The sequence below is a fragment of the Stigmatopora argus genome, chromosome 7 (genome assembly GCF_051989625.1).
Source record: "Stigmatopora argus isolate UIUO_Sarg chromosome 7, RoL_Sarg_1.0, whole genome shotgun sequence".
Classification (NCBI taxonomy): Eukaryota; Metazoa; Chordata; class Actinopteri; order Syngnathiformes; family Syngnathidae; genus Stigmatopora; species Stigmatopora argus.
The window spans coordinates 12,665,426-12,687,346 of record NC_135393.1 but is presented as its reverse complement, the minus strand read 5'-3'; the positions used below and the strand labels follow the sequence as shown (position 1 = coordinate 12,687,346).

The 21,921-nt window shown below is 40.4% G+C and overlaps 2 protein-coding genes across 3 annotated transcripts; both read right to left on the bottom strand.

The window, feature by feature from the left end:
• Positions 1–376: 376 nt before the first annotated feature.
• On the bottom strand, positions 377–17,398 carry LOC144077473 (complement C3-like). The gene is made up of 44 exons (XM_077605248.1): positions 17,233–17,398; positions 16,815–16,841; positions 16,718–16,747; positions 15,827–15,928; positions 15,393–15,582; positions 15,155–15,320; positions 14,912–14,982; positions 14,746–14,837; positions 14,468–14,550; positions 14,286–14,373; positions 13,810–13,912; positions 13,619–13,733; positions 13,324–13,439; positions 13,111–13,251; positions 12,771–12,986; positions 12,273–12,464; positions 11,319–11,474; positions 10,698–10,827; positions 10,547–10,615; positions 10,141–10,428; positions 9,610–9,883; positions 9,117–9,202; positions 8,293–8,432; positions 7,703–7,912; positions 7,117–7,177; positions 6,666–6,749; positions 6,391–6,594; positions 5,978–6,053; positions 5,728–5,890; positions 5,402–5,509; positions 5,097–5,256; positions 4,422–4,582; positions 4,026–4,181; positions 3,840–3,899; positions 3,684–3,774; positions 3,315–3,366; positions 3,142–3,229; positions 2,929–3,018; positions 2,734–2,839; positions 2,187–2,276; positions 2,038–2,121; positions 1,879–1,959; positions 1,648–1,795; positions 377–646 (listed from the first exon to the last, which is right to left on the bottom strand). The coding sequence occupies exons 1-44, from the start codon at positions 17,304–17,306 to the stop codon at positions 505–507; spliced, it is 5,364 nt and encodes a 1,787-aa protein (XP_077461374.1). The 5' UTR covers positions 17,307–17,398; the 3' UTR covers positions 377–504.
• A 679-nt stretch (positions 17,399–18,077) lies between these two features.
• Positions 18,078–21,889, bottom strand: yju2b (YJU2 splicing factor homolog B). 2 transcript variants are annotated; one of them, XM_077605249.1, is made up of 10 exons: positions 21,808–21,889; positions 21,004–21,044; positions 20,878–20,931; positions 20,705–20,787; positions 20,444–20,499; positions 20,317–20,377; positions 20,116–20,258; positions 19,840–20,012; positions 19,486–19,624; positions 18,078–18,682 (listed from the first exon to the last, which is right to left on the bottom strand). In XM_077605249.1, the coding sequence occupies exons 2-10, from the start codon at positions 21,004–21,006 to the stop codon at positions 18,354–18,356; spliced, it is 1,041 nt and encodes a 346-aa protein (XP_077461375.1). In that variant the 5' UTR covers positions 21,007–21,044; positions 21,808–21,889; the 3' UTR covers positions 18,078–18,353. The 2 variants fall into 2 exon arrangements, with proteins under 2 accessions (XP_077461375.1, XP_077461376.1); XM_077605250.1 differs by having other exon boundaries at positions 21,720–21,837.
• Between the last annotated feature and the right edge of the window lie 32 nt (positions 21,890–21,921).

Genomic DNA, 21,921 nt, shown 5'->3' with positions numbered 1-21,921 from the left:
GAACTGAGACGGGTACGAGGCTAGAGGGGGGCAGTGGTGGTCTCGGCTTCACGAGATGACGTAAAATCCGTGCGTCGGCTCTACGAGATGACGTAAAATCCGTGCGTCAAAGTGAGTTTGACAATGCTTTTTTCGATCGAAAATTTGTAATTTATTTTATTCAATTCAATTTCAATTCAATTTATTTGGCAAGAAAAAGCACCAGGCTAAGGGCCATGTAACAAGACACAAAAAAATAAAAAATAAAAAAAAATAAAAAATAAAAATTAGTTTTTGATTATAACACGCACCCCCAACTATTGGAATTAATTATTTTGCAAAAACCTGCGTGTTATATTCGAGTAATTACGGTACTCACCTTATCAAGCACCATATTCGGACTTTGGTGGCTTTTATTGTAAAGGCAGATGAACATTATACTCAATATTAAGTCCTGTTTTGAAAATACATATTTCCAAATGCAGGAAATTCTTCCAATAACTCACGGTAAAGAAAGTAGGTATCTCATAAACGGCAGGCGTTGAGTGACAGTTCTGTGGCGGCAGCATCCAGGTGGGCACATTTCTCCTGCAGAATTCCGCTGGTGCAATTGTTTGGAGAAGGCCAATACTCCACCCACGTAGCCGCCCCCAATGTGTACACAAACCTCATAAAACACAAACACACAAGAAATGGTTAAGGTACTTAATCATCAATCATTAATTCATGAGCAATTTTATAATGTGCAAATGAGATGTACTTAATGATCAGTAATATACTTCATATACGTAATCATTTCATGGGTTGATTTAAAAGCGACTACAACTAATTTTTTTTAATGAAATGATAGTTTAGTGATGTTTGCGTTTTTTTCTGATTTTGTTGGAGTTTTTTGGGGGGGGTTGCGTTTTTTGCAGTTTTCAGGGTTTGGGCGTTTTTGTAGTCTTGCCAATTTCTTTCACAGTATTCACAATTTGGCGTTTTCGGCACGTGGGTTTCCTGTTTTCTCAGTCTTTTTGTGAGGAGCAGCTCGTTTGTCCCTCCTGGCTTGCCGTTATGTTTGAGGAGCTGCGAGTGATTCATGATTACTTCCGGATGTGTATATTTAAACACGACTGAATTAGTATTCATGGTCGGATCGTACTGCGTGATACTGCATACATTGCTGCGAAGGTTTGGTTTCGTTTTGGATGCACAAGTCCTTGTTATTTTGTAAGGCTTTCTGAGTTATTAAAGTTGTCATCATGAGCACAATTCGTCTCGTCCCCTCCTGCTTCCCCGCTACTGGGTCCTCATCCTTCCGACCGTGCCAGGACGTCTCGGCACGATCGTAACACTTTTTGCCTTAAATGTAGTTTTTTGCACTTTTTAATGGTTTTGACAATTTAGGTGTAAGTGTTTTTTGTGATTTGCTCTGTGTTTCGACAGGGTGTCAACAATTACAGCAATCACTAATCCTTGTGAAATTAATCATAGCGCTTTATTATTTTCTATAGAGAACAGTAGCACCCCATCTTTCTTGTTTCCTAGTTCAAGCTTGGGATTTATCTCTAGTTATCTCTGCTGATTTCGGATGACTTCAACCCTTGACAATTATAATTCAATTCAGTATGTTTGATTATATTGTATGAGATTTGTATTTCATCCGTTCAACCAACACTCGCATACCTGTTCTTCTCCGTGTCTACATCCCATTGGTCTTCCTTGGGCCCGATGATGAGGTACTGGGAGCCCACCTTCAAGTCCAGCCCCTCTCTGCAGTGCCCGTGGGACATGAACACCCTGGTTTGCCCTGCCTCCACTCCCGCTTCCACGCCTGTAAAATGCATTTCACACTTGCTTAAACGCTTGGTTCCTGCTAACCACGTATCTCTTGACACCATAAAAAGGAGCCCTCACCCAGTTTGATGACTCGCGTGATCTCCATTTCATACTTGTCGTAATAACTCTGTTGGACACTAACAACTTTAACCTGGTAGACTAAAAGCACAAACGAAGAATAAAATTACATAACGTGTATGATGTGGTTAGGGAGATTAAGGTTAGTGTGAAAAGTACCGTGGTGAAGAGAAGAGCAGGCAAATGTCTCTCTCTCTTTGGCACTGAAGCTCTCATTGTCTGCTTTGGCGACACAGCAGTCACCTGTTGAGGATAGCAGATTTTGGATGGGAGTGTTCATTTTGATTGGTTGGTTTAGTTCTGTTTACCCTGTGTGCAGCGACAGATGTTGTCCTCGCAGATGTGCGTCAGATCCTCCTGGTCCTGATGGGGAGTGTACATCTTAGTACAGCGGTGGTCTATGGGACAAAATTGTTCTCATCAATATCATTAATATGACAATTACAATTATTATACTCAAATAAACAAACAAAAGTGATTAGCATGGTGCTTGCATAAAACCGAAATCACCATTGAAACAGTCATAAGATTAGATCCAACTGACAAGAATATGCAGTGGACACATCCGATCAATGGAGACTAGTGAAAACAAAAATTGCCATATGGCTCCTATAAATGTTAAGGTAAAAAAAAGTTATCAAATTAACTTTTTTTGTAGCAGTGGGGAAGAAATAGGATCATATTCTCAAAAAAAAACTATTTTTGTTAGGATAAAATGAACTCCTGGTCTTCACTATAGTCATCATAGTACTACAATGTAAGTAACGGATTAACTAAAGGCCCAGTTTGAAAACCCATGTATCAGAGGGTGTATTTTTAAAAAGGGTCAGTCAGAGTTTTACATATGAGCAGTACCAGGGTTGTAGTACTCGTATACGGTGACCGAGGAGGGCTGCAGGAGGCCGACTTTGAAGTTCTGCTGAAGTCGGAAGATGAGAATCTCAGGTTCTTTGTGGGACACCTGAACAGAGAGGAAGAGAACACCAGCAGCTGAGCTTGGAGATGACTTGACGCAGCAGAAGCAAGTCAGTTTTCAGTTCTGATGACCACCTTGAACAAGTGTATGATGAGCGAACCCCTGTCGCTGAGGTTGTCCACCATCTTATAATCGCTGACGTAGTGGTCTACAGAATTGGAAAGCTGAAACAACACATACATTATTACTATTACATTTTTCAACAACATAAAATATTCTCTTAAACCACAGGATTACAATAGGCCAATAAAGAGCCCAGAGTGCTAATGAAAATATAAAATACGCACAATCTCTAAGTCTGAGTTTTCAGGAGTGAAGCCCGTGGGTAGACTGACATCCAAGACCACCAGCCTGCTGTCACTGGTTCCTAACGTCCTGTGACAGCCAAATATATTCAATCATGTGGTGATATTCATCAAATCAGATGTTTATTTAGCACACACGTATTACATGCAATCACCTGACTTTGATGGTCAGCAGGTAGGACTTTTCCACATCTGCAGGAGCCTTTTCTGTAGCAGTGAAAAACAAAACAAAAAATACTACTTCAGATTATGACGAGTAACGTGTCCCCTAAGAATGGTGAAGAGTCTCAAAACTTTAGACCCCAGGTGTTTGTGTAAACATGTAATTTTGCTGCACAATGCCAGTATTTTGGGATAATAATGAACTCTTATAGATAATATACAGCGTTGTTTTTCTTGTACACAATAAAAAGTGCATTTAGATTTTTTAGCGGAATGTGCATGTCACTATGCAGATGAGTGCATAGTTTTATCCACTGCTCACATTTTTTTGGCCGAGTTGCCTTTTCTTTGTGAAAACTCACCGCTGGATTCGTTAATATCAACGCTGAGCTCAAAGTGTTGGCAAGGTGTCTTTTCGTCCACCTCGTGCAGCTGGTTGTAATAAGTCACTACCTGGAATCCCATGACACAGAAATGATTGACCTCTTTGAGGATTGCCATCTTAGTGCTCGCATTACCTCTAATATTCCCTGACCGCTGCCTGTAGCCTCTACTGTCAGGTCCAAATCAGCCGGGAGCTGCAGAAGAGTGGTGGTAAATTTAATGATGGAAGCTAATGTTAAAGCATTGGTCAGTTATTGGATCTAACTTTGGAAGAAAAGTCCTGAAGTATTTTTATGTATTATCCAGTGTATGTTTCTTACCCTAGACGATTGTGCTGCATAAGCAGTTCTGGCGTTGAAGTGGTATCGGATGTCTCGTCGGCCCGTGGTCTTGACGTCCACGTCCAGTGAGAGCTCGCTAGTAGCCCGAGACTTCATCAGGTACTCAGACAATGCCTGCAGCACCACCATGGTGGACTGGGACCACCAGCAAAACAAACAACTTGATTAACTATAAGATGACCTGGTTGTGTTTTCCCCCTTCCATTATATTTTTAATGACGTTTCATCATTGGAATATGGGAAACTCACCTGATATAGGGGATTAATGAAAGATTTTGGTTTTGGGAAGATGTGGGAAAAATAGTTCTAGATATCACACTTGTGCAATTTTCTGGAAATGTCTACAGCTATTATAATTTATAGAGTGAACAATACCTGCGTAGAGCCGTAACCTCCGCCCATTCTCCGCTGTGCATTGATCCACTGGAAAGCTTTTGCCGCTTCCTGCATGCGATCCATCTTGACGAGGGCCAGCAAAGCATAACCGGTTGCCTCCAGCGAGAACAAATGGTTGTGAGCGTCGGGCCAGTGGCTGCCTGCCATGTACAAAGGAAGAACCTCATTTGAATCACATCTCGCCTAAATTTTGAACCTGACTTTCTAAGCACAACTTTAAACACTAATCCAAGCTTCAAGCCTTAATGTGATTATGCAACTTGGAACCATACTAGTAATTGTTTTAAAATACAGATTCCAAACAGTACTTTACCACCCTAACTCTGATTTTAATCTCAGAAGAGAGAACCTTAACCCTGGATACATGACATAACACTGGTTTGAAACAATAACTGTCTACAATCCTTATTTGGGAATGTTTACCTCTCCATTCCCTTTCTGATGTATTACTTCTACAAAAACCAATGAACCAACTGCTATCTAAAATAAAAATGAGTGTTTTGACTTTTTTTTTTAAAACCCATTTTGAGGCCTACTGTGTATTTGGGACAATAACGTCTGCTACTTCCTAATATACAATGTAAAATGCTGGAGACATGCTGGTGGAAAGAAGCTTAGGTGCCATTGTAAGCAACATATGATCGATTAGAATACCATCTGGGGATGCTGCAAGGAGCTGCCTGGTAAGGTCATGGGCACCAGGGTCTGTTCCCGTCAATGTGAGTGCATAGGAGGCGATGGCCACTGTGTACGGCCTCCTGCCCGACGTCGCCAACGCATTCTTCAGGAACGTTGTTGTGCTCCCGATAGTCTCCTTTAGAATGTAGACAACGGATCAACTGAATATGGTTAAACAAATCAAGTTTATATTTCCTGTAGCATATCTGAGGATTTCCCACGCCATGCAAATGTGCTACCGGAGGCAACGGTAGATGGAAGTTAGATTAGTAATGACTTACGTCCAGGTTTTGCTGGCTGCATTGTATCCCCGCCTGCTTGGCCTCAGCCAGGGCGATGAGGACAAACGCCGTCAACGTGATCTCAGGGTCGTCACCACGCAACCCACCCTACAGGGATAGTTGTTTGGGTAAAACGTAATAATTGTATTGAATGTACAAATAATATAAATAAAGCTATTTTGAAGAGAATCATGGCAGACTTTGTAATATTGGCGAACATCATAAAATCTGAAAGAATATCCTAATGTCATCTAATTGGAGACATACACCCCTACTGTCTATGTACATGCTTGTTCTTAAGTTATGATGTTAAATGTCTGCCATACTGTCATAGTGGTACTGTAGACTGGGTTGTCCTCCACAAAGCTTCCACTGGGGACTTTCAGCTTGTTGCGCACCAGGAAGTCCAGTGGATCGCACACTTGCTGCGTGTCCACACCAATGACCGAGTGAGCCATGGAGAATACCTTCACCACGTACGCTGTGATCCTGAGCGCCAGACAAGGGGGTTTACTTATGGATGCTCACTTTTATGACTGTGGTTATTATGGTAAAGGAATGGCTGCATAGCTGTACCATGTGCTTGCGCCCTCCCTCCTGTATGGAGGGTAAGAGCCTTCTTTTTTCTTGTATGCCAGCTGATTCCCATAGCCTGAAAAGAAATGAACAAAACAAATCATCACTATAATTAATCCTGTTTACCATACATTTATGCCGTTGAAATACTCTAAACTTCTTACTCTTTGCATGCTAGATTTTTAACTTGCATTTTCTAAATGTAGACATGAACTGTGTTAACTGATTGTCATTTTCTGAAATGTTCCATGTGGAAATCTCCTTCACATTTGGGGTCACCGTCTCCAGTCCTTGGGAGCACTCATCATATTACTGGATTTTGTATGTCGTTTCCTTTTATCCAACGGTGTGCTCACCAATATAAAATCCACAGCATACCAATTCTGCACCTGTCATCCATCCACCAAACTTACCTCTCCTGATGTATTTAAGCGCATCAGCCTTGCGCTCCACTCCAACAGCCTCCCAGTTGTCGGTTCGGTCCAGGTAGATGGTGGCGATGAGTGGCAGGGTGATGGAGGCCAGATTCTGCTCCACGCAGCCACCGGGCATACGGATCAGAGACGCCAGTGAGTCATCACTTATGGAGTTGTCAATGCTGTCAGCCAGCACGTTCCCTGAGGAAGGTCGGAAGGAGGAAGGATGAGTTGAATTGAGCTGGAACATCAGATTTTATGCCGTGACTAACCTCGCACATTGATGAAGGTTTCTGGTGTAGACTTTGGCACCACGCCCTCCAGGACCACTCTCCCCACCCGGACACTCTGCTTACCTGCACAATATTTTTTTTTCATTTTTTATCATTGCCGATTTTCCTTAATGACAGATATGGCATTTTCCGATTATACACAACTCTATTACATATGATCATTGATTTAGACATGTCAACAACGTTTCCTGTTCCTAGGTGAAATTTGGTTTTGTAATTGATTGTATCCTAAAAATACCCCTGGGGTTCTGAAAAATGACCCAAATTACTGCCAAACAACTGACTTTGTGTCTTTAACGGCATGGCCTCTTGAGATTCTTTGGTCAGTCTCCTCTGACAGACATAAGTGCTATTACATTTCATGTTGCTAAGTAAAAGTGTATTTGCAATGTTCAAAACCAGAGTTTGTGTCTGAACCAGAAATCCACACCTCCTTCAGCTCCTGGGTTCAAAACTGTGCTCCAAACTTTGGTCTTCTGTACGCCATCCATCTGTTTGAGTACAAATGAGAAGGTGTTCAATGGTAATGCAACAAATAGAGAAATAATTTGGGTGGAAAGGTTGAAGCGATTTGAAATTAATTAATGTGTTCAATTTTTGAATAAAAGCAATGATTATGTGAAACAGTCAAAAGTATGAACTTATTTGGAAATTAACTCATAACTCATTAATGGGAATATTTAAAAATCTTATTAGTGTGCCAGGATGACTACATAATTGAATTGAACAGGACAAATGAGGATATGGAAAAAAAATCAATTTTTAGATGCAAAAATTTGGATCTGTGTAATTGGGAACTTTGGAATATGAACGCTAGTTCAATTAGTCTCAAATGACTTGGATATTTGTAATTTAGAAAGGTTTTGATTGGTTGCAAAATGTGGAGAAACAAAGTTAATTAGTGAAATGTCTTATTTGGGGAAATCTGCCATGGAAATTTAGAAATTACTTCAGAAAATATTGGGGAACGGAAGATTTGGGGTACGAGAAAATTGTGAAACTTATAGCTTGCTCACCACCACCCGCAGAAGTTTCTGTACGCGGTCTCCACCCATCATGTCTCGAGCTACCACCATCACCTCAATTGGGAGCCGTCCTACTGCGAGAGGCATGATGGTGTAGGCCACAGCTTTTGATGTGCCCGCCGGTAGAGTGACTTCCTGTGTGTGGCGATCACGGAAAGCCACACTGCACATGTCTTCAGTCTTCATTAAAACCACACGGACCTGAAATCAAAGTATTAGGGGGGCATATCATTCACTTTGTTATATACTATACTGGCGATTTTAATAAGTATGCCTTTCCGAATCCGATAGGCTTCATCTGACATTACATCAAATGTAACTTTTTTTTCCATGCAGTGTTTCATTTTGACTTTTATTGTCTATTATTGCATTCATGTGTTAGATTTTCAAATATTCTATGTGCAACATTTTTCATACTAAAAAATGGTGATGGTGGAGATGCTATGTGCAATAACAAAGTTCTTATGAAAAAAAAAGTTCCCAAAGTGTATATTTAAAAAAAAAAAAGGAATTCCTGCAGAATTGGCCAAGCTATTCTGTTGTATTCAATATCAAAAGTGTGCATCAGAAGCATGACTTACGTGTAGGTCGTCGGAACCGTAGTTGTGGATGACGGCTTTGATCTGCACCTGCTCGTTTCTAGCCACCGAGTACGGAAGTTTCAAGTCAACAAAAAAGCGCTTCCATGCCTTTATGTTGTATGGCTCAGCCACGCAGAAACCTGGAGGTCAACAAACACCATTGTAATCTTAATAAATAAAAACATGTTGTTAAACCATAACATTTTAGATTATGATATAAATATGCAAATAAATAATTAAAAACGACCCCCAAGTTTGCCCTAAAATAACTAGAATGCAGTACTATAAAGATAAAACAAATCCAATAGCTAAATTTCTAAATATGAATACGATTCAATAAAAATAACCAGAAAATAAGTGATACTGTAAGTCAAGGGTGTCAGACTCGGGTTGGTTCGCGGGCCGCTTTAACGTCAACTTGATTTCACGTGGGACGGACCATTTTAGATATAATATTTAGATTTTTTTTTATATAAATGGATTAAAAGAACTGGATTAAAAGCCCTGAATATTGAGTTTTTTATAGATCTAAAACAATGTTTATTTTAGCTTTTTTAAAATATATTTTTAGATTTTACAAAATGATTTTTAAACTAAAAACACAGAAAAAAATGATTAAAAAATTATAATTATTTATTTAAAAGGGGGAAATCAGGAAATGTAATATACATCTATACTCTTCATTTCAATTTGATCCTAAAACAGAAAGTCAGCACTCATGATTTACTTTCCCGGGCCACACAAAATGATGTGGCGGGCCAGATTTGGCCCCCGGGCCGCCACTTTGACACATGTGCTGTAAGTGATTTCATGGTCAAGTTTACCAGTGTTTGAAGAGGAGCTGATGGCGAGGACACCCCACTCTGTGATGCTGTCAGGCAAAGGCTGGCTCACCTCCATGGATGCCAGCCTGAAAACAATCAACAGATAATCTCATCATAAAGAATAAAGACAGTAAAAATAACGAACTAATAATCATCATTTGTTTTCAAGGATTCACAAGCAAACAAAAGAGCACAAAGTGTTAATGATTGATGTTGAATACAAACCAAGTAACCTTCTAAAAAACAAATTATTTCAAGGCTAAATTCAATGCGAGCTTGTATGAGTTTTTCCGCAGCTTTTTACGGGTGCTTTCACCTTTGCATCAACCAATTTTCATATAACTGTTCAAGTTAAGCATTATTGTAAAAAAACAACTGAAGAGTTACTATGATGTTGTGTAAAATCTTGCTTTCCAAACTCAATGATGTGCACTCCAATTTTTTTGCCTCCAATGGTCTGGATGCGTTTGTCTTCAATGTTTTCTTTGCTCACCCGTCTCTGTCAGCCTCGTTGGGCAGTCTGATGTCGGTCCAAAGCCATGACTCGAAGAATCTAAAGCGCAGATAAACGTCGGCCTCGTCTAGGTACTCGTCTTCTTCGTCCTCGTAGTCGTCCACTTGTTCGTTTTCGACATGTGCCACAAGTTCTGGGCGCACGTTCTCCTTCACCATGTTCATGCTAGGTCTCCTAACATGAACTTTGGGAATTACAGCTGTCTTGTGCGCGTTGCTGTAGGCAACAACGTCGACCATGCGCGCTTGCCAATCTGGAAGAACAATGTCATATTAAGTTGTTAAAAGGAAAAAAAATGGCCACTGTAGTAAAAATATAAGGAGTCACCAAAAGCAAGTAATTACAGTAAATGAGTAAGCACTTTTTTGGTGGGTAGGGAGCTTTGTATTGAAACATTGTCCTTCATTTCTCAGGTTTTCTCAATGCTCACATTATGTAATCGTCATAAGAAAAATAATCATTGTAAATGAAATATTTTTACAATGGAAAACAACACTGTACAACACTTACTAAACATTTCTCTCCTAAGAGGCACGCGTGTAGCCAAGATTAATGGCTGGGAGGTGGTGGTCGGCGCCATGGTGGTCGGTGGCATCGTGGTGGTTGGTGGCATCATGGTGGGCATCTCTGTATCCAGAAGTTCATCTCGATAGGTGGCACAACAGTATCGGAAGGCCCGGATGCACTCCCAGCCTTCAGTGATGTAGAGGGAGCGCCGAGTGCATGAGTAAGGCATGCGCACGGCCCGAAGACCGTCTTTGCAGCACCGATGTTCAAGTTTCTCCTTGTAGTGATTCTCTGACATATACAGTATATTGAAAAAACATGCATTACACAGCATTGTTGTGTAATATGAAGAGAAGACATACATTGTGAAAATAAAATTGAAGAGACAACAACAACAACAAAAACTCACCCAGCTGAGCCTTCCGCTTTAAAAGTTCAGCAGAACGCCTCCTTCTGTTTCCGGCTGGACAATGCAAAGCTAAAGAGGGAGGCCATGCCATGGCATGATCATCATTATTGTTCTTTTTATAATTTGTGTTCTTATTATTATTGGGTCGCACTTTTCCTGATGTCAGTCCTGAATCCAGCATTGGAGCTGTAGAGCAGGCCGGCATCCTGAAAGAGCTTCATGGCATTGATGCCTCCGCCGCGTGTACAGCCCAAATCCCCTTTCTCCACCGTGTCCCACATCTTAACGAAAAGAAAAAAAACACAACAATGGCGATCGCATACTATGTCAAAACAAAGCTTAGAATTTCAGCTTGCAATGTGACTTTTCAGGTGCCAATATTTTAGAAACTGTGCAATATTTCAGAATCTGCAATATTTTAGAATTCTGTGCAATATTTTAGAATTCACCTAGCCGGATGTGATTTTTTTATACTTTTATACTACTATTTATGTTTTTTTTTTACTGGAAAACACACTTTGAAAAGCTTGGAGTAGCACCACCAATTTCGTTATACACAGCTGCGTATGATGACAATAAAGGCTTTTGATTTGATTGATTTGACTTTGATTTTGGGGGAAAATATTTACCATGTTATTACTTGTGATTATTTCAGCTGGGGACTGAAGAGCCATTTTGGATTATAAGTGAAATGTCTTTAACAGCCACCACTTGGCTTTATATCAATTTGAGGGGAAAATTGACTATCTAATCAGACAAATGCTAGTCTGACCTTTCTCTGCGTGAGTCTGTCCTTCTTGAGCAGAAAGACGGAGTTGTCCACAGCCACTAGGTTAACGCTGGCCCCTGGGTCACCTCGAACTCGGAACTGGAAGCTCTTACCTGGCGTATAATCTCGCTGCACGCCGTCTACCGGACCTAGCTTCAACTGACACACACACATATGAACACATTAACGCCTAATTATCTACTAATAACTATGAGTGGTTTTAACTTTTGACACTGCTGTATATTAAGTTTGTGCAATATCAAAAAATAATTAATATTGCTATTGTATCAAATTATGTTGTCTGTTTTTCTGTGTAGATTGTGTGTTGCTATTTTCAGTTGTCTAGCATGCATTACTCATGTGTCAATTGACTAACTGTTGAGTGGAGACAGGGACATCTTGATGTTGATTGGTGATTTTACGGTACTCGGACGTTTGGTCGAACGACATCTGGTCCCCGGACGTTTGGTCGACCGGACGTTTGGTCGAACGGACGTTTGGTCGAACGGACGTTTGGTCGAACGGACGTTTGGTAGAACGGACGTTTGGTAGAACGGACATTTGGTAGAACGGACTTTTGGTCACCGGGTTGTTACTGTTGAAAAAAGCTCTCAAAATTATAATCATGAGAGAGAGAAAGAGCATGAGTTTAATATCTAAATATCTAATATCAAAATATCAACAGTAAACTCTCTGTCATAATTTGACAGCGAGCGAACCCGGCGACCAAACGTCCGTTCTACCAAACGTCCGGTCGACCAAACGTCCGGTCGACCAAACGTCCGGTCGACCAAACGTCCGGTCGACCAAACGTCCGGGGACCAAACGTCTTTCGACGAAACTTCCGGTCACGGATTTTACAGAGATGAAGTTGAAATTTAAAAACTAAAGTCCGACAATTACTGGACAAAGAGTTTAGCTATTGATCCAATTTAGCTCAGCAAAAAGAAGACTTACATCGCCAATACAGGATGGTGTCACATCCACCCAAATAGAATCAGCCACTACTTCCTTGGAAGGGAGACTGTAGAAGGCTACAAAGCGGAAGGAAGGCATCAAGTCGGTGGTGACCGCCAACCCCACGCTTGTTATGAGGTGACCGGTCACATCTAATCGCTGAGCTTTTACAATCTGGCCTTTGTTGACTACCTGGAAAAGACACAAGAAGGGAAACATGTTTAAAAAAAAAACTAATTTTCTCGGAGTAGGCTCAATATTCTGTTTTTTTTGTAATGCATTGAGGAAATAGCGTATTCAGCAAATTTGGATAGTATATTTAAGAGTAAACATTCTCTGATAAAATTTCATTCTCCTTCAATAGATACATATTGCAATTTCACAGTAAAATGAGAAAGTAACAGTCGGAAAAATATATGGGTAATGATACGAGAAAAAAGAAGAGCATCACATGGGTTTCTATATCTCTATATTCTAATCTCTCAGAATGGTCCTGACCAGGTAGGTGATGTGTTTGATATGTTGTCTGATGTTCTGATCTGTAGTGGAGATGGTAAGTTTGAGGGAAAGTGTTTCTCCTGGAGATGCCGTGTTTCTACTGGTAGAGATGTAGAGGTAATTGGGACTTTGACTGGAGGAACTGTGATAAGGGAGGAGGAACATTTCGGTTTTGGCCTGCTGTTCCAGTCTGAGTCCGGCCGCCTGGGTCTCAGCCTGGGAACACAGACAAAATAGTTTCAACCTTTTGGTCTTGTTTTGAATAAACTAATTAACATCTTCAGCTTGACTAGGTCTTCGTCTGGTCATAAATCCCTAAACATCTTGTATTAATTCTCACAACGAGCGCTTGGTTTGGACTTTTGGGCATGTTGGCTGTGACCCTGGCTGTGCCCGAGTTGACCATGATGGGATCCTGCAGGAGGTTCACCTTCACCGGGACGTTGTGGGCTGGGGAACCATCATGATGGTTCACTTGGATCTGCGGACACGCGGGAGAACATCTTTTTTTTGTAAATGTGACGATATCAATTGATGATGATGATAAACCTACGGTAAAGTCAAAGGGTAGTCCTGGCTTGAAATACTTGACTGTGTCTTTAAAAGAAAGGACATAAGGAGAGTCGACAACCTTGATGCCCATCTTCTCAGCTTCCACCAGGTCACTCCCTTCACAAGTAGAAACATTACATTAAATTATTTGAAATGTCAATAAGTCTCATTGCCTTGACTTATAAACTCTTAAAATTATTGACTGATTTTTGTTATAATCATTATAGATAAGTACAGTATATTTACCTTGATTTTAAGACTATGTAATGGCCATTGTACCGTTGTTTCTTGCTTACCTGTCATGGTGAGGACAGAAGCTTTGACATAGACTGAGTTCCCCACTAAGGTTCTGACATCTGGGTATGCTGCTTTCAGCTCATCCATACTCAGCTTGACAACTCCACCGTCCAGCTAGAGCATAATTATCATGAACAAAAGGTTATCGTTTGCTAAATGTGTATATGGATTTTCTTTTGGAGTGACTCACATTTGTCAACTGCTTCAATGAAGGCAACCGTCTCATCTCGTTGTTGAAAATGACCCCAAATGACAAATAGGCTGTGCCCTGAACTGGCTCTCCATAGAGGTACCTGAACCAAACACCATCGTATTTTAAACCTGATTCACAGTAAACAGCTAGTTATTGCAGCAGAGATGTTCTCGGCCAGGGGTGTTCATTAGGTCGATCGCTAAGGTACTATTGGTAGATCGCCTTCGGGCCTGAGCAATGTCTCTTTTAACAATATTTATGGTCTCATCAGGATTTAAGTGTGGTGCCGACAGCCTGTGCTAATATAAATGACCTGGCATAGCCGCTTGTTAAATCTTTCCTTTAATGTTGAACACCTTAATTTGTTGGGAATGAAATGCATCTCAGATGTCCTCCCTCCGAACTGACACTCCACCTCAAATTAAATGGCAAGACAACCTAATATTGTAATAGTTTCTTGAAAAGGGACAGACCTGGCCGTGACTTCCACCTCCAGCTCGTTGTCATCAAGGCTCAGGAAGGATTTTTTAGGTGTCAACGTCACATTGAAAGCAGGGAGTACTACAACATAAATATGACTTGAATTAACTGGCTTTCCCCACAGTTATCGTTCAGTCAAACAAAAATGAGGCGGTGATGATAGATGCCAACATACCATGTTTCTTCACCTCAAAGTGTGAGGTGAAAGTGTTCTGCTTCCAGTGGTCAAACTTGGCAATCACCTTCCACACACCTTCACTAATTAAAGTCAGAGAAACACATTTGAAGTCACTATTTGAACATCAGTCTCTTTCATGTAAAACCTTAATTTCATGTAAAAAAAATGTTAATTTCAATTTTAAAAAAAACTTAGTTTGGATGGCTAAAAGTGCTGGTTTTGACTATCAATGCTTTAAAATATTGGTTCGACGCCATCAAAATCTTACTACTTACTTTGCCATTTCAGTGAGGTAAAAAGAATCCGAGAAGACACCAAAAGAAGCCTTAGTCCTTAAGACCTGCTTAACCACCACTCCTTCTGGATTCTGCCAAGCACAATCATACATATAAAACATGTGATAAAAATGATCACACCAACTATATAATCACTTTTACTGACCTGTATATCTATGGTGAGAGAGCTGTCCAAAGCCTTAAAGGTCAATGATGACACAAATGCTCTCAAGCGAACTGCAAGAGAGGAAAAATACAATCCACTATAAGTGTAGTTTTGCATAGAAGTGAAACATCTTCAGTAAAGTTCCATGAGAAGATAAGCTTAGACATTTTAAGAACATTCCAAATTCACCTTACTGACAAGAATGTAAACATTTCTTTTTTTTTTAATACAAAAAAACCCTACCCTCATCTCCAGGGTTGTAGATTGGCTTGTCGGTCTGAATGAAAATGTATCCGGAATGGAAGGACACCATGACAGTCCTCTCCTCGACATGATAACCTCCAAAGCTGACCTTCAGTATAACGTACTTGTTCTTTGTCTCATCGCGATTTAATGAACCTGAAGGAATCTGAAGGGGAAAATCAGACAGTTCAGGCATAGACAAATGTGAAGTGATACACAGGGGCAAGCATGCTTTCACCTGGATAGACTTAAGGGTGTAGAAGCCATTGCTCTGATCCAGCGAGATCTTATCTGTCAAGAGTGTTGTGGCCTTGGTGAAGTCAAACACAGTGATGCTAACATCAATGGGGCTGGTGATGTACTCCGCCTCAAGATAGATATTCTCTGGGCTGTCAGCCCTCAGCAGATCCGGGGCTACAAGTGTGAACCTGAAGTTCCAGTTTGATAAGTGATTAGATCATGCAAGGTATGTTCAGTACATTAACATTTTTATATATTTTTTTCTTAAATATTGTTCAAGTAAATTAATAAAAGCTGTACATTTTTTTTCAGCTCGAAAATAATTGCGTAGGCTGCCTCTTTATCATCTTAAAACGAGAAAAATAAACAATTGTACAGATGCCATTAGCTTTTTTTCAATTTAGTAGTTGGTTAGTTGTAATAGGATGATACCTTGGAACATCTACTTTTGGTGGTGGTGGTGGCGGCGGCGGTGGTGGTGGTGGCGGCGGTGGTGGTGGTGGTGGTGCTGCTGCTGATGAATGCCTGTTCACCCTGAAAAGATCATGCTATGTTGTAAGAATTAGCAAAACAACAACAAAAACAAAAATACACAATTCACGGCAGAATTTTAAGCAATTGTGTTGTGATCTGGGACAATGTTTAAGTGTATTAATATCATTATAATTTCAAACAGATCCTTGAGAGCCCACATTTCAACTGTTTATTCTCGGATAACTATTGTGCCACTCCCTACTCTCAAAGATGTCAACAAATCTTTCAGATGCCACCCATTAAGAGCCTCAGAATTGTTTTTTTCTATGGTTTAATGTCAATGCCAAACCTCAAATGTGGCCTATTAATTTCAACAATTTTCAATTTTCAAAGGTTATTTTTGAAGAAATTGATGGGATTTTAGAATGGCATTCATGCAGTGTTGTGAGATAATCATTCCTTAAAATGAATCCTTCAGAGAGAACAATTGTTTGATATGGACAAGCCTTAATTATCATTAATAGGATTCAGGTTGGGTTATGACTATCAACCTTTTAATATGATTTCTAAAAGACAAATTTTAATCGGATTTTTTTCCTGGTGAGATTGACTTAAGGTGGTATCCTTCAATTTGTTTGAGCCTTTGCGCTGATTTATGACATCATTGAACTCGAAATGTGGTCTTCAATGATAAAGTCTATGGATCGGGATGTGAGGATTGACTTTTAAAAAAGTGCCTTGTGTTTAGACATTGGGGAAAATGGATGAGAAGTTTGTCAAGTGTGTTTTAGCATTTGAGGAAAAAATGTGAAGTGAATAGTGCGCGTTGGGGTAACTGTGGTTACTTACAATCCATTGAGGGGACCTATGTTTGCCACTCTGCAAAGAAAACTCACAATTTAAAACTTCGCCAACATCACCACCTACCCATGTCATCAGAACTTACTTCTTGACAAATTTGGATATTTTTTTCCTGCAAAGAGTGCATAGATAGATTAGTCAGTGAAAGTTGCTGTAATGGGTTCACCAGTGGTGAGTTTCTGTTCTAACAGAACCAGCAATAATTAAATCTAGATATAGTGTTGGAATAGAATACATTCTAATCTCCTGGGCACTGAAAGCCCAAAGGCAATTAAATTGAGATGGCAACAAACTGGCAAAAAAATCACATCTAAATCCTTGAAAGAGTACAGCCATACAAACATTTACCAAATGTATACTGTTGGAAATAAATAAAGACAATTTAATAGAGAGGGAGAGAGAGAAAAAAAGGTCACCGTTTCTGATTGGGCTTTAGATAACGGAGAAAACATTGCTGGCCCTGACTATCCACCACTGTTATTAGCACAAGCGTACGATCTCACCTCAGGCTTTTCCGTGCTCCGATGTCACACAGAAGGCACAAGAGTATTATCCAACGCAGGGTTCGTCCAGTCATGGTGAATTGAGTGGACGGTAGACCCTCTGGTTGGATTCACAGGTACTAAAGCAAACTAGGATATCTATACAAGTTGAAGGTTGAACACAAAATGGGAAACAACGACAGAAAGTGTGCAGAACTATGATTTTAGAGTTTGCACAAGCTGGCTCATTTCGCAATGACAGAAAGTCCACAAATGTGTTTTCGTGTTTGCACAAAATGGACAACTCGTATTCATGGTTAGGTTGTATCGATCTTTTTATTTGGAAAGAGATCAATGACGTTTTTTACTACCCCCAAGATAAAGTCCAATTACCAATTTCTAAAATGAGTCTATTCCTTACAATAAAGGGGTGCTGGAGCCTATTCCAGCCAACTATGGGCAGGAGGGAGGAGACACCTTGAATTTTTTGTCAACCAATCGAAGGGCACAAGGAGACAGACAACCATTTCTGCTCATACTCATACCAATTTAGGGTGTTCAACCAGCCTACCATGCATTTGGGATGCGGGAGGAAACCGTCTTACCTCGAGAAAGCCCACGCACACCCGGGGAACACATGAAAATTCCACACAGGACAGTCTGAAACCAGTGGTAATTCAAAAATATGAATTGACCTGCGGTACGAAAGTAAACAAAAACATATTACTACTTTCCTTCTTTTTCGCACATAAGGTTACATTGTGAGCCTGATGTTGTTCCAGTAGTTTACTAATTTAAAAAAACAATGATAAAAATCAATTTTAATTCAAACATTTTAACCATAATCAGACAGGCTGCAATTAATGTATTTTTTAAACATTTATTTCACATTGCTGACACTATTTGGTACGCCACCTTAAAAACATCAGTCATTTCTTTTGGAAGAGTGAGCAAAATTTCAGTTTAGATTCCTAGATGTTAAAAAAACAAGAAAAACAAGAAAAAAAAAGAAGACTAGGAGGACATGTTATCTGTGTGCATGTCATGTTTGCATTGAAAAGTCACCAATGTCCAGGCAGGAATTCCCGCCGCTTGACCAGAAGCGGTCAGCCGTGTAGTACATCACGTACTTTCATTTGCACTCAATGACCATGGTCCGAGTCTGAGTCACTGTAATTGGGCACGAGGGAGCCCAAACTTGACACATTCGTGTCTTGCTCAATATTTACATTTTCTTGTGACGACACCGATGGGGCGAACTCCTGAGGGTCTGACTTTCTGCGTATCAGGGGGGTCCGCGACGAGCCCAGAGCCTTGGCAATGGCTGCCTCTTTGCCCTGCTGGCCCAGCTTGTGGAGGAGACTCCCAGATGTGGTGGGGGTTGCGGTGGGGGTAGTACACACCAGAGAAGTGTTGAACCACGGGCGCGAGGAGATCTCTAGTCGTTTGCCGCGCTGTTTCTCCTCGTATGCTGATTGAGGGGAGACATGGGGTTCGGGTCATTTGAAAAATGCATCAGCGCTCAAGTTTATCCCAATAGTAGGCCCTCCTCTAGACAAGTGGAATACAATGAAATAGCCAAAGAAATGGGAGTTGAAAATAAAATGAGCTGATCATGTAGCCCACATGTGTCAAAGTGGCGGCCCGGGGGCCAAATCTGGCCCGCCGCATCATTTTGTGTGGCCCGGGAAAGTAAATCATGAGTGCCGACTTTCTGTTTTAGGATCAAATTAAAATGAAGAGTATAGATGTATATTAAATTTCCTGATTTCCCCCCTTTTAAATCAATAATTGTAATTTTTTAATCAATTATTTTCTGTGTTTTTAGTTCAAAAATCATTTTGTAAAATCTAAAAAAATATATAAAAAAGCTAAAATAAACATTTTTTTATATCTATAAAACACTGAATATTCATGGATTTAATCCAGTTCTTTTAATCCATTTATTAAAAAAAATCTAAATATTATATTTAAAATGGTCCGGCCCACGTGAAATCAAGTTGACGTTAAAGCGGCCCGCGAACCAACCCGAGTCAGACACCCTTGATGTAGCCTGTCCACAGCAGTGTATTTTGTACACCCATGATCAAACTCCATATTAAAATATAGTAGAATAGATATTAAAATTATAGTACAGTGTATTTCTATTTTGAATATTAGTGAGAAATCTGGGAATTAGCCTTTCAAGGAGGCCCTGTACAATTGTCAAAATGAGCCTAAAATAGTGTCTCTGAAGCCAAAATGTTTAATGTTGTGTGTGCTTTGGCAACTCACAGTCAGGCGTCTGCAAGCTGAGCAGAGCTGCCAGCCTCTTATCCTCTTTGCGCTCGGGCAGCAGTGGTATGCTCAGGTTGGTCCTCGCCCGCACGGCGTCGTCCTTCTCCTCTTTCTCCACAATCAACTTCTTTTCTGTCTTCAGAGTAAAAGTACAACAGTACTTAAATTTACAAGTTTCTCAAATTACAAGCCCCAAAAATATACCTATCACAGAAAAATCCTTTTAGATTAAATGTGAAACATCTTTCACAAACCACACGATCCAGTTGGCTTGATTCCATTTTTATGGATTCGCATGGGACGACACATGACACATTAAATCAGGTGTCTAATTGGAGCAGGCTTTTTTACCCTAAACTTCTTGCGCAGGACGCTGTTGAGCTGGAAGTCATCTTTCCATCCAGCCTGGTGGTCCTGCAGCTCCACCAATGAGGGCAGTGCCTTAATCAGCTTCTCCTTGTCCTTCCCACCATGGTCCAACTTAAACATGGCATCGGTCTCCAGTTTCTCCTTTTCTTGTCGCTCTGGTGGAAATCACACAATAATGAAAATCACATATGTCACTTTTGTTTGATGCTTTGACTCCCTTCTTAAACTTTTCTAATATTAAAATTGCTGCTTACGTACCGGTGGTGAGTATCTGTTCATTGTCAGCCATGTCCCATCGCTCCTCTTTCCTATTGGCGCCACTGACAATGACGTAGTCGCAGGCAGCTGGGTCTGTTTGCATTTCGATGTAGTTGACGCAAAGGTGGCACTTCATCCGGAATCTGACGAAAAGAAGCTTATAAATCTCGGTTGAAGTTCCACTTATCATTAAGTGCTCACCTGTAAATGGGTGTGGTGAAGTAGTTGCCCACTTTTTTCTTCTCTGCATTGTATCGGACACCTGAGCAAAATAAGTAACAGTGAGGACAGAACGATTAAGCAGAACGGATGTCAATATTGAACGTACCCATGCCTATATGGTTCTTGCAACCATCACACCAGATGTTGTACGGCATTTCAAACCTGCGCAGACAGAAATAAATTGGCGTGAGCACATGTCACAGTTCCACAAAATAGTTGAGAGGCAGAAATGTTCCACTATTGCATTAACACTTTAGGGAAAAGGTCGCAATAGAAATGAGAACAAAGTTAGAGATTAAATATGGAGTAAAATGAAAGGCATTTTTGAAGAACTTTCTCGATCAAATGGTAGTGCACAAATACGAACCTGATGATGAGGATGCCCTGGGACAACTTCCTGGCACGCTCCCGCAGGGCATGTGTTTTGTGGTAGCCATTGAGAGAACCATGCTAGAGGTGAGGGAGGAAAAAATGGGATTAAGATTTGGGTTGGACTTGAATTTTTGAATGTAAATAATTAAAATAAATCATCACACACACCTTAGCTGGATTGAAATCCGGCGGATAATACTTGTTTGTTCCTTTTCGTTCACCCTGAAAAAAACACACAAGTGAGTTTGGGTTGGAAAATGACAGCATTTAAATGTAGCTAAACCACTATCTCACCATGTTGCCAACAAGAAGTCTGCACGGCTGGGAGAATCAGTCTATATTTGGAAATAAAGTCATAAAAGATTATTAGTGAAAGGCAATGTACTATGAAGGTACCTACCTCTGTGGTACACCTTCTAAAACGTCAAAACTAAAAACATAACTTAATGCAGACTACGGAGCCACATTTGGCTAAAATCATTCATGACCACATATCACTACTGATTCATTTTTTATTGCTGTGGTGAGGCTGATGAAACAATCCAGATTGTCCATAGGTATGAGTGTGTGCGCCTATGTCTCATTGTTTATATTTGTATTCTTATTATAATCTATTACTGTATCCTGCGGTTGACTGGCAATCAATTCATAGTGTACCCTGCCGACTCGCCATAGTTAGCTGGGATTGGCTTCAGCAACTCCTCCGCGACCCTCGTGAGGATAAATGGAGGGAGGAGGGGCTGTATCACTGATGGTAATTGCTATGAATTGCTGCACATTGTACTTAACCGATGTAAACGTTTTACATTTGTCAACAAAGTGCCTCAAAAGTTAACACAAAATGACTTAACAACTGAATTGAATACTTAACTCGAATATATGTGAAATCAAAAGTAGAAATAGAGTGTTACATAAACAGAAGGTAACTAAAATATAACATTCTAGCAATTTGATTGGCTTGTAAAATGATGACACCCAAACCAGCAAAGTGGGATATAAGGCTTACTTACGTAGGTACGATATTGTGACAATGAATCCGCACAACCTCATTTGAGACTCCTTAATGTAAAACCCTTCAATTTTGACTGAAATACTTACTTAGTCTGCTGTAAACACCGACAGACAACACGGCAGATATGACGGAAGGTACACATACATGCGCGGCATAGACGGATATGACGTATACATGCCGCAGCTTGTCTACTAATAGAT

Bases quoted from the DNA above. Each gene is read 5' to 3' on its own strand.
- LOC144077473 (XM_077605248.1), bottom strand. From the start codon at position 17,306: ATGACTGGACGAACCCTGCGTTGGATAATACTCTTGTGCCTTCTGTGT. The intron at 10,429-10,546 runs GTGAGTTTTTGT...TGTATATGTCAG, and splicing joins AAAGCGGAAGGCTCAGCTGG to AGAATCACTACAAGGAGAAA. The intron at 647-1,647 runs GTATGCGAGTGT...GTGTTTTATGAG, and splicing joins GTAGACACGGAGAAGAACAG to GTTTGTGTACACATTGGGGG.
- yju2b (XM_077605249.1), bottom strand. The intron at 20,788-20,877 runs GTGTGTGTGATG...CCTCACCTCTAG, and splicing joins CGGATTTCAATCCAGCTAAG to CATGGTTCTCTCAATGGCTA. The intron at 20,013-20,115 runs GTACGTAAGCAG...GATTTCCACCAG, and splicing joins TGAACAGATACTCACCACCG to AGCGACAAGAAAAGGAGAAA.